The 18,530-nt window shown below is 45.1% G+C and overlaps 1 protein-coding gene across 1 annotated transcript in view; it reads right to left on the bottom strand.

Annotated features, from left to right (window-relative positions):
- LOC144128612 (cell adhesion molecule Dscam1-like) overlaps positions 1-18,152 on the bottom strand; it is a 452,661-nt gene extending 434,509 nt beyond the window's left edge. Inside the window, 1 exon segment of the mRNA XM_077662147.1 lies at positions 17,925-18,152. Coding sequence (XP_077518273.1) covers positions 17,925-18,018 — 94 coding nt within the window. The 5' untranslated portion in view covers positions 18,019-18,152.
- Positions 18,153-18,530: the final 378 nt, after the last annotated feature.

Consider the following 18,530-nt stretch of genomic DNA (forward strand, 5'->3'; position numbering starts at 1 on the left):
AATAAAAAGGTGCCGTAGTGAAGAACTCCGGAATAATTTGACCACCTGGGGATCTTTAGCGTGCGCTGACATTGCACATCACACGGGCGCATTTGCGTTTCTCCTCCATCGAAACGCGGCCGCCACGGTCTGGTTCTAACCCGGGTACGCAATTGTTTATACGTTCTCGCAGCCAGTCTCATTTTCTCGGGTTGGTTTCCGCTCGAATATCGTTAATTCGGGTTTGTTCTGAAATTCACACTGGTTTTTCTGCCTCCTCACGTTACCCAATTCAATTTGCTTTCTTTAGGTCCTGGTATCATTTTTATGTGTTTGCGTGCAAACATAACGTATGCACGGATTGCAGCAACATCTCAGCGCATTTTCCATGTAGCGACATTGCCTGAAGCTACCTCCTTTCGTACGTTTCTTTAATGACTTCGTCTTTTTCAACCACCGATCTTTCCGCCTCATTCCAGAGATTGCAGAACGGTGCTCCCCGCTCAAGAAAACCTCCGCACTGGATTTAATTCCGCACGTCGAAAGTGTCCGCGTGTGCCGGTTTAGATCCCATTAAGAACTCTTCCATTCCGGCCCGAACGGTAATAAACGTTGAAGAGAGTCTCTATTTGCAAACCTGTAAGACTTGGCGCTCTTGTTGCTCTAACAAACGTCACAACGCTCAAGCAAAGCGGCCGATACTCTGAAAAAAAAAAAACTGCCAGCTACTGACACAAGTTGGCACCGACGCCTCGATTAAGACCGATACGACTTTAACTACAAGGAAGCCGTTTAGGCTGAACGCGATTCATCTCGGAGAGTATGCACTCGATGGATAGTTGCCTGACTAGGAACGAGTTGCCGCTCAGAATAGATATAAGGTTTGACCGCAGTCTTCGAGGAACCATTAGCTTATCGCCGCTCAAAACAGCGGAAGGAAACGAGGAGAAACTTCCGGAAGTTGGGAAGGCAAAGTGTGCGAGCACGAAGCTTCCGGCGAAGACTTGGGGTTCAACGTTCACCTCCTCTCCACTGCGCTCACGCCAGGGCCGTTTTAATTACGGAAGACCCTTTTTAATTGGATTCACCCACGTGAAGTCGGGCAGTAACACTGCACAGGCGACGCAGGCGAGAGAAGGGGAGGAAAGGAAAAGAAATGGGCACTACATAGTATAAGAAAAGAAAAAAAGGAAAAGATTGTGAGGCGGCGCGGAAATGAAAAATTTCTTGTGAGAGAAGAGTTGGGGGGGGGGGGGGGGGGGGGGCGGCGCCGCGTCGGTGGAGCCCATCTTCGAAATGAGTCGCTTTGCAAGGAGCGCGTCTCTGTCGTGGCGCCCTCCTCCTTATTCCTCGCTGCCTCTCTTCTGCAACCCAGTTTCCCCACTTCCCTCTTCCCCACTACTGAGGAGCAGCCGCCTTGTACAGCATGCGTGCTGCCTCTCTAGTGTCGCATCGCATTGAAAAATTGCGGCCTTTAGCCGCATGAGCGCAAAATCTCGTTTTCGCTGAGAATCCTCGAGTAGGACTGAGACGGTGAGCGGGACCCACTTCATTTAGCAGAGATGAGAAGCAAAACGTCGTATAGAAAAGAAATGGGCAAAATAGAGAGAGGGTCAACAAAAAAAAAGAAATTCATCCGAAGCCTCTGGCTCTCTGCCCCTTGAATATAGACATGGTGTACAAAAGCAAAATATTTTGCATCAACGGATTAAATCACAGCAAATAAAACGCGGGACGCGGCGTACAAGAGTTTCTCAGCTCCTCGAATAAGCCAAGCGAGTCTTGTCGTTAAGGTTGAGCGCATTTTTTCAGTAATAAAGCGTTACTGTAGCTCGGTACGTAGACACACGTGTACCATTCATGCTTAAGTCAATTTTCAAACCGAATTCTTGTAGAGAGGTGAACCTCTGTACGAGGCCAGCGTCCGTAATAATTGCCACCGCATCAAGGCCAGTGAACAATAAAGACTCGTAACAGGAATCTCCAGCTAGTAAGCGGCCACTAAGGCTTGTTGGTGGTGGCTCATGACTGAAAGACCATTACTGCGCCGCAAGATCTTCACACGTTCACACGTTTAAGACGTTTTTTTCGTGTTGACTTAATATCCTGTAGCGCCCGAACGTTTTTTTTTTCAATCATTATCTCCAGTTAGTCTTGTCTTGAGATAGCCGCGTCCTCTCTCCCGCGAAGCGACTTTTTTGAGGTGGCCTCCACACTTGACTCTCCAACACCCCCAGCTACGTTTTCCTATTCCTTGAAATTAGTTCTTTCGCTATAACAGACCATTGGTTAACTATTTTTTCCATTATATCCCCGGCCAAAGCACATTACTTTAACATGATTTACGCAACAAAATCATGTATTCCTCTGGATATCGAGTGTTCACGAAGTATTCGCCTTTGCCAGAATATTCACCTTCGTAAAAACTAGGTACTATTTCGCTGTTACGCGCGCTGAACCGGGCCCTGTTGCTTAGAAAGAAATGACATGCCTGTGCGCGCAGTTTCGCAAACCTAAGGTTGTGTGTAATTGCTGGCTGCAGTGGCCGTTCTGCGACGAAAAAGAAATTCAAGAGCGATGCTGTGGGCATACGGTTCTTCGAAATTCTAAAAATTACGCTCAAGACTTCGCTCGCTGCTATCCCGGGAGCCGCTGGCCCGTTATGCGTGGCCAGACCAGCAGCGTGGTGGTTGTCATCACCGACCTCGCCACCACCCCAATCATAACAACAATATATCATTCAAGTGAAGCTGCTGACATCACGTGAATAGCTTCTATTAATTTGGTAATCTTAGCTACTTTCATTCTGCCCCTTAAAATATGGCCATAACGTACATAGCTCGCTGCATTCTCTATAGCGGTATTTAGAACGGTTTCCATAGGATGCCAATTTTGGCCTCGTAGGCGTCCGAAGAAAGGTACATGTACATATGTTACCTTTTCTTCGCGATAGCGGTGAATCAGTTCCTGCAACTTGAAAGGAACCGGCGAATGCACTCCGACCAATTCTTATATTCCTCCGAATTTCTTGCGGTCGCAGTGTGCCTTGATTTTGATAACTGCATCCCATAGCAACCTTCTGTACACCTCATGACTACCGATTGCAAACGGTTCTTTCTTGGTCGAATCTTTAAGCAATGATATTTATTTCTCTTTATATATATATATATATATATATATATATATATATATATATATATATATATATATATATATATATATATATATATATATATATAGAGAGAGAGAGAGAGAGAGAGAAGAAGCGTCGTCTAGAGGGGCGCGATAATTTTTCCAATCCAAAGCTTTCTCGTGACCTAGAGAGATGAAAACTGCACCCACCATGGCTGGTGGCAATATGTATGTAGCCGACAACGAAGCCTGCCGATACCAAGAACTTTTGACTTCTTCGTTACCTGGAAGGCTATTTGAAAAAAAAGACAAAACAATATTTTTCAGCGTCCTATAACCGGACCTCTTTACCTTACAGCCACTTTCACACTTCAGTGATTCCACCGTTTGCTTCCACTTCATAACGGGAGCACATTTTCTGAATAAAGGTGTGGCCTAACCCGCATGGAGTTCTATATTTGGCCGCCTTAGACATGCATCGTTAAACAGTTACTTGTTAATCATACCCTCCCTTACTTCGCAGGCTACCTCCTTCAGACTACGCTTACCCAGCACTAACACACGAATCAATTAGAGACAGCACGAAATAAAGAAAACATGTGTAGAAAACCCCGAAGAAGAAGAAGACGATATCTAAAAATGTCCGCTTAGCAGCGCGATGATCAGCGACAGCCCCTTTCCAGTTTGCTGACAAGGACACGTGCAGGCAAGGAGAGGCCCTTCGAAGATAATTAACCCCTAATTGATGGCGACGCGAACAACTGCTCCTGCCCCAAAAAGTACTAACAAGCAGGCTATACTCTGACTTGAACGCAGCGCACCTCTGCTCTCGTGCCCTTGTTATGCATTTTCCCCCTCCTGCACTTCGAGGCTGCCTATCCCTTGGAAGCTCGCCTCCTGCGCGATAGGCTTCTCCTTCCTCCGTTTCTCTTTCCTTCTCCAAGCGCGCTCTTGCTTTACGCGCCTGCCTTTGCTTTCCTAATTCAGCAAGCGAATCAATTTACGGCCCCTCCAATTTCTGCGTCGTTAAAGCGAGAACTGTCGCGTTGGAGCGCTACGCTTTGTGCGCGTATATCGTTCTAGACCATTCGGTAGGCACTGGCTCCTCTAGTTGCTTGCAAAGTTGGCCGAAGCTGCTCTTTGCTTGATGCAGAGAGACACTAACACTTGTTGGGCTCAAATGCGAGAACGCCGATATTGAAACTTAGACTTTATGCTTTAGATCAGAAGGAGCCTACGTTCAATGCGTGCACATATCATTGACGGCCGGTGGTGGTCTTTAGCACAAAAGATATAAATTTTCTATCGGCGGGATGGTCTTTCTGCAAACTCTTTGAATACTTCTCCGTCTTCTAATGCCAACATAGTCATATACACGTCGCCGTCTCTGTTGGTTCGCAAGCTCAAGAGTACAGTTTTGCCGAAACACTCGTACGTAATCGATGCAAGTTAGTGCCTTCGTAAACTCTTGTTCAAAATGAGGGAAGAATTTTCTAAAAAAACTTTCCTACTATCTTTGAAGCTTAGACAACGCCGAATTCTTCGCGATGACAGAATATCTGTTGTCACAGTGGAGTTGACCTGTTCTATCCTGAAAACAGAACATCTTTCGAAAAGTTCTCTTGCTATAGTCGTGGTTTGCGCTTAACAACACAGCGACCGAATTTTTTTGAAAAACTGTCGTCATATTTAACACGGATTTGTTGCAAGATTTCGGTCTCCAGCGTGTCGGAGCAGGAACGTCCTTTTTTGCAGCCTCCCGCCTTTCCTTTGTTTCCTTTTATTTTATAATACGAAGACGTAATATTTTCAATAACTTCATACGGATTTTCGCTAACCTTAGGTCCTAAAAGCCAGCGACGAAGGCAAGTACTATCATGCCACATAAAAGACATTCACGCACACCTTTAATTTCCGGTTACTTAGGTCTTATACTTCCCGTTTTTTCTTCGACACTTGAAACAGCCAGATCCCTTTGAAGACCAGTTCTAAGCTTTTTTTTTTTATGTCAGCAGCATCCACATGCCATTTCTCGCCTTGCTTTCACTTACGGAACGAATTTCTCACGTTCTTTAAAAGACAACGGGTCCATAGAACAGTGAGGGCAAGTTAACGCAAGTAGCAATTGCGTGATATTAAGTGGCGTGAGCAAAGATCCTGCCTTCATGCGGGACTCTCTGCCATTGACAAGTTTGTATCAGCTTACAAGCTCAACTAATTACCTTTATCTTTTCTCGATTTATTTTGCGATAATTCTTTGAAAACCACTGTTCTTACGCACATTCGAACAAACCTGGAAAATACGGACCATGGCACGGCATACAACAAAAATTTCACTCGGTTCACTCTGTACCAATGCCGAAAGGCATTCCGAAAAGAAGCCAGTGAACAAAGATTTCCGCAGTAATGCGCCAGCAAACGTTCAGGCTGGGATGAGCTGCAACTATTACCCGTCATATGCGTAATAAGAAAAAACGAATACGGAACCGGATTATACTCAGAGAGCGCTAAAGAGAAAATGAAAGAGCGCCCCTGAAGATTGCATGACTACAGTAGTGTGACAACTAAAACCACACAACCTCGCCGCAAGGCAAGAACAAAAAAGCGAATAAAAGCAGCAGCATGTCCGCAAGAGCCGCGTGCAGCACGTTTTACTCGAATTCAGACAGTGGGGGAGGAAGGTGAGGAGAGCGGCGCTCGCGGTAATGATCCTACAAATCTCATTTCCTAATTAGCCGGTACGTTTGTTTAACGGTCGCCGTCACAGGGGCGCCATTCGGGAGCAGCCGCAAATACGATGGAGGGGAAAACGAGCGTGGGATCGTAAATTTTGACAGCGAGTAGAACCGCGAACGCAACCTTCACCCCCCCCCCCCCCCCCACCCCCGACCACCGGTATAGAAATCCCCCAACGCAGCCGCCCTCTATGCTACCCGGCGAACACTCTACCTCTTCAACTACACTTTTTGGCGGGGCTGCACACGTTCAAAAGCGCGTGAAAAATTTACATCGCTCGCTGGCGCATGCTTTTAGCGTTCGTGCTTCTAAATCCCGTTTTCGTTTTCAAACTGGCTCGGTGGCAAAGGCTGCTTGGACTCCGGCGTTTCGGCATTGTTCTTCCACTTTTTTTTTCTTTCCCGCCAGCGAAGCAGGTCTCTCCGGTTTTAAGAGAGACGAAAGGAAGAGCCCACGCGGGTGCTTCTCTGAGCGAAATGCAGACGCCCGGGTAATCTATATTAATCTCGAGCGGAGCGAATGTCTGATATATGGTTTCCTCTTTCAAACGACCCGGCTGCAGACTAAGACGTGCAAAATACGCTGGCAGGTGCGTGCGCTTCGTCGTTGTGAGCGCTTGTGGGTGTGTGCGCGCGTCCAACGCAGGCACTGAAAACGATTACTTTTCAGACTTCGTTAGAAATGAAAGTTGCACACAAGCGCAAAAGAACCGGTACAAAAAAAAAATAGCGAGGATGAGGGGCAGGGGGAGGCGGCGTTGTCGGTAGGAGGAGAACATGCACTGCCAGGCAAGAATCAAAATTTATCTGGCTTTATCTGTCGGCAGATGACCGGAAACGAAAAACAAAGGAATGCATAGGTGAAGCGTTGGTGCTTCGCCTATGTGGGCGTTTAAGTTTCAAGAAAAAAAAACATTCATGGCGTGAGAAGCAACATGAGTTTGCTCTGTTATGTTGCGACATTCCGTTTATGTATACAGAGGTAATATCTTGTATAGAGCTATTATTACATGTGGCCTCTGCATACCTCAGTACAAAAGGCAGTTATTAAAGGAGTATTCAACTATTACAGTTTGCTGTTGTGCCTGCGCATCTAACAGCCATTTGCTGTGCCAGGTATTGTGGATTCATTGGATTCATTTGCCAGAGATAGAACACCTCGATGAGCCGTCCGAACTAAGCATACGTTTGATGCGTTAAGCGCTTCAAACCACAGACCAGTGAACATGGGGGTTGCACCCGCTTCCATGCCCGCCCAACTTTCCATAAACAGACACGCTAACACACTAGCAGTTTCGCTCTAGGCAGTGTAAGGCTTAGCCTTATCTCTGCCCGACACGCAAAAGAAAAATCGGCCTTACAAACCTAGTCCGTTCATCTGTCTACCTTCTTCGCTGATTTTCTCTTGTTCGTCTTCATGTCAAATCGTCCAAGTGTGAGCATTGTAGTTGTGGACTTTTAGGGTGCAACTACAAGAACATGAATTTTCTTCAGTGCGACCCCCCCCCCCACACACACACACACTGCACAATACTATGGAACGTAAGCTGCACACACACACACACACGGACACACACCCACACACGCGCACGCACGCACGCACACGCACACACACACACACTGCACAATAAGCAAGTAAAACGCCGCACTTCGTAATTCGGATTCTGGCGTCATCTTTGTGGCTGAATATATAGTTGTCGTCCTTCGTTACAGTAGATCTCAGTGATCCTTCCTTGCATGTTTATTAAATTACTTTGCTTTGGATTGAAGCAGGAATCCTTTGTCGTATTTGAGATTCCAAACTTCATTCATTCAAAGCGCTTCACATTTCTTAATTCATCTCGCATAATTTATGCAAACCTTCAGCAATTTCACAGTGAGGCTTGTTTCGTAACACAGTCGTGGCCTTGGTGAGCACGCGCTCTCCTACCGCGTGTACCCTAGCACGTGTAGCTCTTCACCCGCGGTCAGGTAACTCGCACGTGTACACCGGCCTAACCTCCTGCTAAACTCGTTGTCACCAGGTGGTAAGAACGTGTGTAACGCCTGCCAACCGCAACTAAACGCCTCTCGGACGCTCAGTGGGCCACTGTGTAGTAACCAGGCTAAACGTGGTACCAGTCTTAGAGTACCCTACCATACCATACTATACCGTGAAGCAAGGGATTACGTAAGGCTGAAAAGGGCATATATTTTCAAAACCACAAAATTTTTCCACGCAGTCACTGAGTTTCTCAAATTACGCGCCATTATGTAAGCGTAGCGAATTTCTCTTCACGAAATAAGCATAATTTACCACTCAGGACGGAATTACAGGAACGCTAACGACAATGCCTTTTGTCTGAGATCTCTCAAACGTAGCTATCATCCACAAATCGGATATTGATGATGATGATGATGATGATGATGATGATGATGATGATGATGATGATGATGGTGGTGGTGGTGGTGGTGGTGGTGGTGGTGGTGGTGGTGGTGGTGGTGGTGGTGGTGATGATGATGATGATGATGATGGTGGTGGTGGTGGTGGTGGTGGTGGTGTTGTTGTTGTTGCTGGTGAAGATTGCGAAGATTACCTCACGTTCTTCGCGCCGCTGCCGCAATAATCTTGTGCCGAAAGTACATTTCTCTAACTTTTCCCGCTAGTGAGAGAGAGATATTTAACAATTCAACATTCACCAACAGCTAACTCTGACACGTAGCCTCATTTGACCGTGGTGTGAGGTCTCTCTACGTATTTTCCTTGAAGCGATGAAGAGCAACCATCTCTCGAACTAGAGCTGCAAAATTTGCAAGAAATTAAGTAGTTTTTTTGCCACAGTAGTTCTGCGTTTGTTCAGGAATAAAACCTAATTGAAACTTTGACGACATAAGTGCGTGTTTTTGCCGGAGAAACAAGGGCTGTCGTGGGTGTAGTCCACCACGTCCAGCGAAGGGGTTCTGAGCGGAAACAAAGAAGAGAATGAAAAGAAATAAAGCGAGGCTTACGGTAGAGCACTGTGCCGCTGAACCATAAATATTAAACCACCCCGCACCAGTGGTTATTGATCATCTAGAAAAGTAGCGGAGCGCAGTTAGCTCCCGATCAACGGTTGGGCAGGGTGTGTGCGCTGAATCTATAGAGCAAGCCGGTGTTTTCACCCACGCAAACAATAGCGCTAGCGTCTCTGAGTGGGATCTCAGCCTCGGTTCCTGTGATTAAGCAGAGTGCGACTCGAACAAACATGAGAGAGATAATGCATATCTAAAGGACAAGAAAATAATAAACAAAGGTAGTTGCGTGCCAGCGCTAGTACTTTCCGGCCTGGCAAGCCACGGACACGACCATCGTGACAGCCCATAAAATCTGGCGCGATTTATTTTTTACGACCTCGTCAAGCCCAGGGAAACCTCTGCTGGGTCATTAATTGTTGTCTCTACCTGCGCCGGCTGACGTTTATTGCATCCGTGATTTTACCTTCTGCGGGCGCTGACGCTGCTGCAACCAGTCCCCACTCCACCCCATCCCCCCTTCCTCCACCACAGCGGCCCGCCATCCCCCAACCCCGAAGTCTTCTCTTGTCCCTTTCTCCTCTTCATTTTCCCACTCAGATTCCTCTCTTCCTAACCCTGAAGCACCTCTCCTTGCTCTAGCTGGGATCCTCTTTACAATTCGCTCTATATATGAACCGAACGGCATGACACAGGAAGGGAAGGACAAAAAAAAAGAAGAGGTGAGTAATTGATATTGGATGACCCTGGCTCCGAAATGATGTCCTGATAATGTTCCGGGCCCGTCTTCCCACGGCAGAGAGGAACACGACGGCGGCAGCACCAGCAGAAACAGCAGCGCAAAGAGCGGAGGGTTCCCCGCGAGCGTGCGTTAGCGCTCGAGCCTGAGTGGGAGGGACGCGCTTTCGCAATGGTAATTGTGCCTCGAAGCTAATTTGTCATTTGGCGACATCGACCGGAAGTCGGAGCACGACTCGATTCGAGTGTCGTCAAATGGTGCGCGACACGAGCAGGGGAAAAACAAGCAGCCCGACGAACATAAGCGGGCTCGAAAATGACACGGCGAAATATGCAGCTCGGCCCTGATCTCAAGTGGATATCCAGAAGAGGGGCGGAAGACAGGGAATGACGGAGAACATTGGGGAATAAAGGGAAGGCGGGAAAAAACTGGGAAGGCGGACTGGGGCAGGGGAAGGCAAAGGTGGGTTTCGAGAAGGTCGCTTTCGAATTTGTTCACCGAACAGGCTTGGCGAGGAAGGTGAAGAGAGGTACGGCAGTTAAATGATCGTGACTTTCTTTTTTATCCGATTTGTCAATCTCTGCACGGTGATATGAAACTCCTCCAAAAAGCTAAACATAGGCTATAACACACTGAATTTTTCTCGTATGTATTTTTGCACGGCAGCTCAAATAAGTAATAATACGCATCTTTTTACTGTGTACGCGTAATCAGTTTCCATTATTTTCTCGACACAGGAAGCAAGGTTTAAATCTATTTATGTGGTGGTTCTAAGCTTTTAACACAGTTTCGGTGAGCTAGAGTATCAGGGTTTTTCCAACCAAATGGGGCAAAACCTGACTTCCTGTTCCACTGTACACAATGGAGAAAAGGGACCATACTTGCGATTGTCTTACCTTTGCAAAGTCGCACCTTTGGCAGGTGTTAAAAGAACAACATCGAATCTTCAAGGTATTTAGAGCCCACGTTAAACTCCGTAATTACCGGAACATTCTCACAGACAAGTCGGTTAATTTCAAGGTAAGTTACGACTGCCAGAACAGGGATGAAGACAAGAGGCAAAAGAACGAATATTGCTCCCACGATATCGGGTTCATTTCTTTGTATTTCTTTTGTTCTCGTCCTATTTGAGCGGTCTGAACATAGCTTCGTTTTTTTAGTGACATCGCACAATTCCTTACTTTCAATTCATCACTTTCATCACTCAGGCCTACATACTTCCAGAAAGAAAATCATCCCGCAGAAACGCCGATGACCCTGACAGTTCAGGAAGTAGAGAGGGTCGCTGCTTGCGAAGGAGAAAAGCGTTAAACAAAACAGCCGCACGTCGCTTCGCTCGTTCCTCGCCTTTTTACTGCCGCTCAGCTTTACACAGTACTTCCCTAAAGGTACTAAGCAATGCAGGACAAAATTAACAATGCCAAGGTTAAGAGAGAAGCGGATTAATTCGCCACGACTACTCTCGCCAGACAGAGGCGAAGATGACGAGACAGACATGCCAGTTTAGAAAGAAGCCAGGTAAATAAAACCTCAATCTGCTAAAAATTCCCCAATCAGCGCGCCCAAGAAGTGAACCATAACGTCATCAGATTAACAAGCAAAGCTTCACATTGGTAAAGAAAGCCATAGATAAAACTCTACGTAATTTTATCCTAAACAAACACTTAGGACCTCGGTATATGAAAATAGGATGCATAGAAACAACAACAAAAAAACACTCCAGAACTTTACTCTCTTTTTGCACTGTGCGCGTCAAACGTTCCTGTAGTGTCGAATGCACCACACTTTATTCTCGAATTCACTTCGTCGTAAAATATTCCTAAACTTAAAGCGAAACCACTCTCTCCTCGCCTAAATATATTTTTTTAACCCAGGCGGCTGATTCGTAGTGCTTGCGGTTGCATTCACTTCATCGCTCTTGGCCCCGAAAATCTTCGGTGAAGTGGTGGTCCCGGGTTCGAACCCTGGACCAGGACGAATTTTTTTTTTAACTACGAAGTTTCTGAGAAAGCTGTATAGCTTTCTTTTGTAGGCGTATGGCTGCGCTCGGGTGGATGTCAGTGAGTAATTACTTCCTCATTACAAATCTACGCCACCTTGGGGGATTGCTCTAAAAAATTTTGCCAACAGAGCATACAAATAAAAATTTAGGGACCTTGCTGTATTGGCAATATCGCTTCCCGAGGTTATAATCATATGCGTGCCTGAACAATAAAATCCTTGTTATTTTTCACAGTCCAAGAATTCGGATCAATTTTTACCCCTTCTTTCTGCATAATTAAGGCTGAGCGGTTCGACTTGTTAGTTTTTCTGCCTCCAAAATGTAGAGGAATAGAGGTAATTTTGAGTGTTCTCACTTAGCCAATTACCGGTGTAGGTATATATCGCCCACGGCGTCCTCTTACCACCCAGACTTTTGCTGAAGGAAATAATAAGGCTATACACCAGTGAAAAAGAGAACCCCATCTGCGCGCGCAAAGAGCACTTTTGATAGCAGGAGGGCTAGTCTCTCCGTTACAAAACGGTGCAATAATAAGAAGACCAACGGAAAAAATTATTCTTCACCAAGCGTCGGAGCTCGTTTGCGAACTGAAGAAGTTCTATAGGTTTGGGTTCGTTTAGTTTTATTTTTCTCTTGCAATACTATAATACTCAGCTCTAGTATATGATTGTGCGTGCTTTTTAAATGTACGTCCAAAATAGTTCAAGGCGCGACGAGTGCACAGTGTAAACTCGGATTGGATACATAGACAACTGTGGCCTCACATACAAGTATGTGGGCAGTTAACCGCTCGCTGTGCACAGTTTTCCTTCTTTAGTCACCATTTTGCGCCGTGAATTTAAGCGAGCGGAGAATATTAGTACTCAAAAGGGGTATTTTTAGCAGAGAAGTATTTAAAAGATAAAGAAGAATAAGCTTTAAGCGTAGTTCGCTGGCTAATTTCGATGTTCTAGACTGTCATTTTGTCAATTAATTGTAGCTGAACTATTTACAAACTGTCATTTTTAAAGGGATGCAGATCTAACAGGTACCTTTTAGTGAGACACCTTCATAGCACAGACAATGACTCAGATATCGATATTAAGCACAGAGGGAGAGATAACAAGCTTTTCTTGACGTGGTGAGAGAACAAGCTGAGTTAAGCATTCGGCACGGTACTATTCATTCATTCCGTAGGGCTTAGTCGCACAAGCTATTCCAGCCTGCAGGTGGCGTACCAAAGTCTATTTAAACCTACTTAGTACAAGGGCTGCAAATTCATTGCCAGCGGGGTCGTTTTACAAAGATGCAGCGAACTGTGTAACTGCATTGTACTACCTTTACCCAAAGTGAACAGACAAATAAGCATAAAAAATCTGTACTGTTCGCCACTTAGAAATACACACACCTGCACGCACGGACGCACGCACACAGACTTGTGCATACGAGTGGTTTGAGCATCCGCGTCGTGCACGGCAGGCGTGGAGCTCCATCCCCAGTACCGCCAGGTACTCTCCACTGGCAGAAAGCGTATACATGTTTTTTACCGCCCTGGTGCTCGGCTTTACTGGAGATAAATATTAGAAAAATGAATATTTACCACAACTTGAGCATTGCAAAATACTGTGTGTCATGATGCTCTTTGGCCAAGGTGTCCTTGCGCATTCGAAATTCCTCATTGTCATCGTTCTCATCACACCACCATCTTCACGTGTGCAAACATGAGCATGTGCATGCAACTACACGCGTGCAGTTACAAGCGCAAAAAACTGAAATGTGTATTCGGGTTTTTTTACGCGGTGGTGATACGCGCATGTTCATGGCGAAACGCACCTGCATCTCTGTACAAATTAAATGGTGGGACGTATTAAAAGAAGTGAAATACAATCTTTGCTTGCGACACTGAGCTCCATGTCATTACACGCAGACATGCGCCAGCAGATCACCTCACTGCCACTTCTAAATAACAGCTACAGTAACGCTGTCTTGACCTTAACAGACGTCGCAGGTTGTTGGCTACGGCGGAGGAAAAACTGTCGCTCATACTTCACCCCATCTTCGACTACCTTTTTTCAAATGCGCTACAACCAGGGCACATGGAGCCTACCTTCGCAATATGCGCATTATTCAACGCTCTGAGAAAGCAGCAGGGTCGATAGATACGCCACCCACCGGGACATAGGATTACGTTTTCAATCGACCCATGTTTCTAATGTTCGTAGCAGCGACGTAACGTTGCCACTCTGGCCCTGCTTTTAACTTGAACCCCCAAAAAATAATGACCGTCCAGGTAGTCCATGTATGACACAGACATATTGCAGTTCTCTTGCGCCTTAGTTTTCCTGCCTCCGAGGCAGACGGGATCCTAGGTCTGCGTATTCGCTGTAAAAGACTGTCTGAACTGTTGCGAAACGATTCCATTATTCAGCCCAAGGCATGCCTCAGCGCTCAAGTACGCCGTTCGATCTGAGCATTTCGTTGCTACATTAGATTCCTTTATTAACATTGTGCTCCCCCGGTCGAAGTCCTCTAATCTATATGCAGTCGCTTTATTTGCGTGCATTTTGAGAACCAAAAAGGAGGCGCCTGGCCCGTCTTGCTTGCCATGTGTTGTCCTTTTCGGCGCTACAACCCTTTTCTGGAAAAATGTACCAACTAGCCCCCCCAAACCCCCCCCCCCCCCCCCAACAAGTATTACTCAGACAATCCAACTTTTCACCTAACTTTTTTTTTGTCATCAGTGAAAACGAAGTGCTTCTACTTTGAAAATTCAATCTGTGGCAAAAAAAAGGAAATTAGATAAATGTGCGAATAATCAGTGCGAAATGCATGGCTTCATTATGGTTCTTCTTTGCTTGTATTCCTTTCTTCTCGATGAAGATATGCTGCTTCCTAGACCCATTGTCATTTTCCTCAGACAAATAGCGGCACCAAACAAGGTTTAGTTGCACTCCGTAGCCATGAATACATTATATTTGGAATATTTATCCCCAAGGCATTCAAGGACATTATATAGGTACGCTACATATATGCATGTTCGTCATTAAGACATCTTTTTTTTCCGGACGTATTTTTTTTACACTGTGTTGTTGCCTATCGATTTTATGTTTAGGCACCATGTTGTCAATATTTCTTTATTTGATATCTTTTCTTCTCAAGCAATATGCCATTCAATAGCTTTTTTTCTCTCACGTTCTATCTGTCACTCAATAAGACACAAAAGGCTAACCAAGCTTGCTCAGTGGTATTAGTAAATTACCAGTGCGATAGCGTTAAAACTCTCATCCGAAAGAAAAACGCATCGCCGTTCAAAGCATACGCCCACTGGCTGAAAGGAAGTGGCGCACGTTAAGACACCGGATTATTCCCATTGGCTGGAGGGAAGTGGCGTCACTAAATCGGAAGTAATTGTGATTAAGCTATCATTTCACATCTAGGAAAGGCATAAACAGCTTTTAATGCTTTCACAGTGCCAACAAATAATATGTGATTAAGCGTCCCTATTAATTTTTTACTCAAAGTTTCATCGTCTTCTCTGAACCAATAAGAGAGTGGTGTGCATTTTTTTATTATTCACGTTGTGTATTTTCTAAAATCAAAATTTCCACCGCATCCGAAAGTCCCCGCTTAAAAGTGCAAGAATGCCGCAAGCAACACAGCCTAAAACAGGCAAGGTTAAAATTTGCATGAGCTGAGCGGCCTCTGTTGGTTGGAACGCGGAGGGTTTGTAGAAAAATATATAAAAGATATAAAACTAAACGAGGACTTTCGTCAAGCCACAAGGGAGTCCTTCGAAAAAAAAAACTGCCGCTGGGGACTCGAGTAACAGCTTTCATATTCGAAGAAGTTGCGCAAGCACACAGAGATGCAACGCATATGCTTTCTGCGCATCAACCTTGCGTGGACTTCGGCACCCTTTATAGCAAATTCATTACACTTATTTATACATTTTTACATTCATCGCTGGATTTCTCATCAGCAACAAATTGCCTCTGGGGATATTTTCCAAGTGCATGAGGTTCTCCATAACGACAGCGTTCCGGCGGCTCTGTACGGCTCATCTCGCATGAATTTGCCCAGACAGAGCGCAGTGCATGGTCGATTTACTGCTTTTCATTCTTATCACGCGTGTGTACTGTCAACTGTGATTTACAACGCCAATAGTTAGGAATAAGTTGCGTACTGTTTGCTTCTATGAGTAATAATGCCGATTCTTTATTACAGTTTCTACTTCATCCCTTTTATTCTGTTGGAAAAAAATGCCATAATTCTAGACATGCGTGAGCACCAAAAATAAGGTAGGCAGTAAGGCACCTCATGCGCCTAAATAGTAGAGCTTTGATTCCCCCGTTTTTTTTTGCAGTTGATTTTATCATCTTGGTTTTTTCGTAGTGACTACGTCCCGAAGGTTTCGGCAATTGTGCACTTGAAGAATCTAAAAGCGGCAAAAAAGATGGACAAAAATAGCCTTTTGAAATTTTTGTTGTTGTTTCAGAGATAAAACAAGTTTTTGTTGTTGTTTCAGAGATAAAACAAGTTTTTAACTTGCGCAGTCTTCACAGCATTGAACAATACAGGTTCTCTGCACTTTGTTGAAAAAAACATAGTGCATGATATGAATAACCACCGCAATGACTGAGCCGCGGTCTCGCGCAGCGGTTGCGCAAAGAATGCTGTGTAAAAGTGGACTTTCATAGTGAACAGGAACGAAGCGGCAATAAATGCTATGACTATTCAAAGATATGATTGTTTCTAAAAATAGGCGTGCAGAATAGTAGCTTAAAGAAAGTAGGAAAGCGCCCACTAAAGAGCACATTACTCAAAGATTTAGCTTCTGAGCAAAAAGATGAACACACTACATCCTGAATCGCAGTAATGCTCGAACGCAAGTAGCAGTCGTTCTGTATTTATTGTGGTGGTCAGTTATGAGGCGACCATCGTAATACCGTTATCACGTAGACACGTCCCTAACAAAGCCGTGTTAGCATCAAGTAACACGCAACAAATTATTTTTCAGTCTTGAAAGACTGCAGTCCATCAACAGCCTTGCTTATTACACTTCATTGTACCAATTCTTTGAGTTTCAAGTATACTGGTTCCGCAAAACTACGCGAACTACACAGAGCCGTCATATCCTTTGAGTAAAGCTTGTGATTACTAATAAGCCAACAATATATATATATCTCACGTAAATCTTATGTAAATTTTATAGCTTCAATGACACAAAATAAAGTAACCTTAATTTCATCTACATAAATACACGCAAGTAAGGAATGGTTAGGGCGCGACTATTCCACAAATGTCTACCACGTATTAATGTCGTTGATCGCCAGGCAGAAGACAATATACGCGAGCCCACTGCGGTAACGGACTTAGGTTGCGGCCGGTGCTCGCTCACGACTGATATATGCAAATTACAGTATCTAACGCTAATGTACTTCCGAAAGACAATTTAAGCGGTCTGCCAGAAGCAGCGCTCTGTAGACTTCAACTTGACTGAGTTCTACACCAAAGAATTAGCGGAACAAACTATGCTGTTTCGATCTCCAAGCATTAGCGGGTCGGACACCGTATATAAAGACAAACCGGTAAGGTGAACTAACTCGAACTGTTCAAAAATTGTGAATATCCGCGTTATTCCTGAGTACCTTTTACAACTTTTCTAAGAAAAGAATTTCTTTCATCCCAACGTTGCAATGAACTTCCCGGGCCCAATTTTTCAATCCAGCTCACCTGAGGCCTCCCCATAAATTTGGCAGCTAAAAAATTTCATCTTTGAGGACCGTTGCTGAACTTTTTGTTTGTTTTTTGATTGGCACATATCGACAAGTTTAAGTAAAGGAACGTTTCTTGGAAGCGTTTTGCCTGATTGCAATCAAGGCTTTGTCATTTTCTTGAATTAAAATTGACGAATCCCTCGCCGCACAAGTATAGTCCAGCATTGCTATTTATGGCAGTTATTTCCTAATGCCCAGATTTCTGATGTAGTTCTCAATTCAGAACGGAGTCTTGCAAGAGTGTCTTCACACGTATAGTTTAGTGTGGTTAGGTAATTGATAAACGTTGTGCACCTCTTTAGTAACTGCGGCTGCAAATTTTCATTGAGCTGTTCGGGTACTTTCAGTACTTAATAATGGCGTTGTTTGAAAGCATTCCGCTTCATTTATAAAGCCGCAATTTACACCTTAACTACCACCGCTTATTTTTGAGCACTTTACTCTATTCTATTATTCTGTCTTCTTTCCGCTGTCCAGCCGTGCCTTCGATATCAAAGCCACGGATCGACACCACTCGTTAACTAACAACCGTGGCGGTAAAGGCTACATCTTAATACTTGAAAAAGTGCGGTACACGGCTTCGTACTCACCAGAGAGAAGAACGCCTAGCGCCAGCAGCAATCTCGAGCACGTTCGTTGTTTCCACATCGCCATCATAGCTTGCGGCCAACGTAGCGGGGGCATGAGAGCCGTGCGCAGAGATTCCTCGAGATCCTACAATCTTGTTCAGCAAAATCCACTCTCGGAGCGAGCCGCGGCAGCGCTCGGCTTCGCGGCCGATCGCATCTGCTCGTCCGAGGCGCGCGCCTTAAAGCCACCTAATCTTCCATCTTCTCGACTCGCCTCGCCGGCCCGTCTCAACTGTTTAGGGTCCACTTGACTGGTCAGAGAGTCAATTGCTAAGTGCCCCGAAGGTCGACGTTGAAAATCCTCCTTGATCCATCGGTTCTGCAGGCTATTTCCCACTAGGGTTTCATTTTATGTTCCCTATTTTGAGTACTCGCGAAAAAGTTCACTCCTCACGACTAAAAAAAAAAAAAAGACAACGTTGCCCGAAATGACGTACAGTTTGCGGCGGAAAGCGACGCACTTTTGCGTTTAATTACGAATCAGTGCAAGCGAATCAGATATATTCCAATGTGAATTGCTCGTGGCACTCAAACGAAGGCGCAGTTCCGCTCACGCATGGCGCGCGA

The sequence above is a fragment of the Amblyomma americanum genome, chromosome 4, assembly GCF_052857255.1.
Source record: "Amblyomma americanum isolate KBUSLIRL-KWMA chromosome 4, ASM5285725v1, whole genome shotgun sequence".
NCBI lineage: Eukaryota > Metazoa > Arthropoda > Arachnida > Ixodida > Ixodidae > Amblyomma > Amblyomma americanum.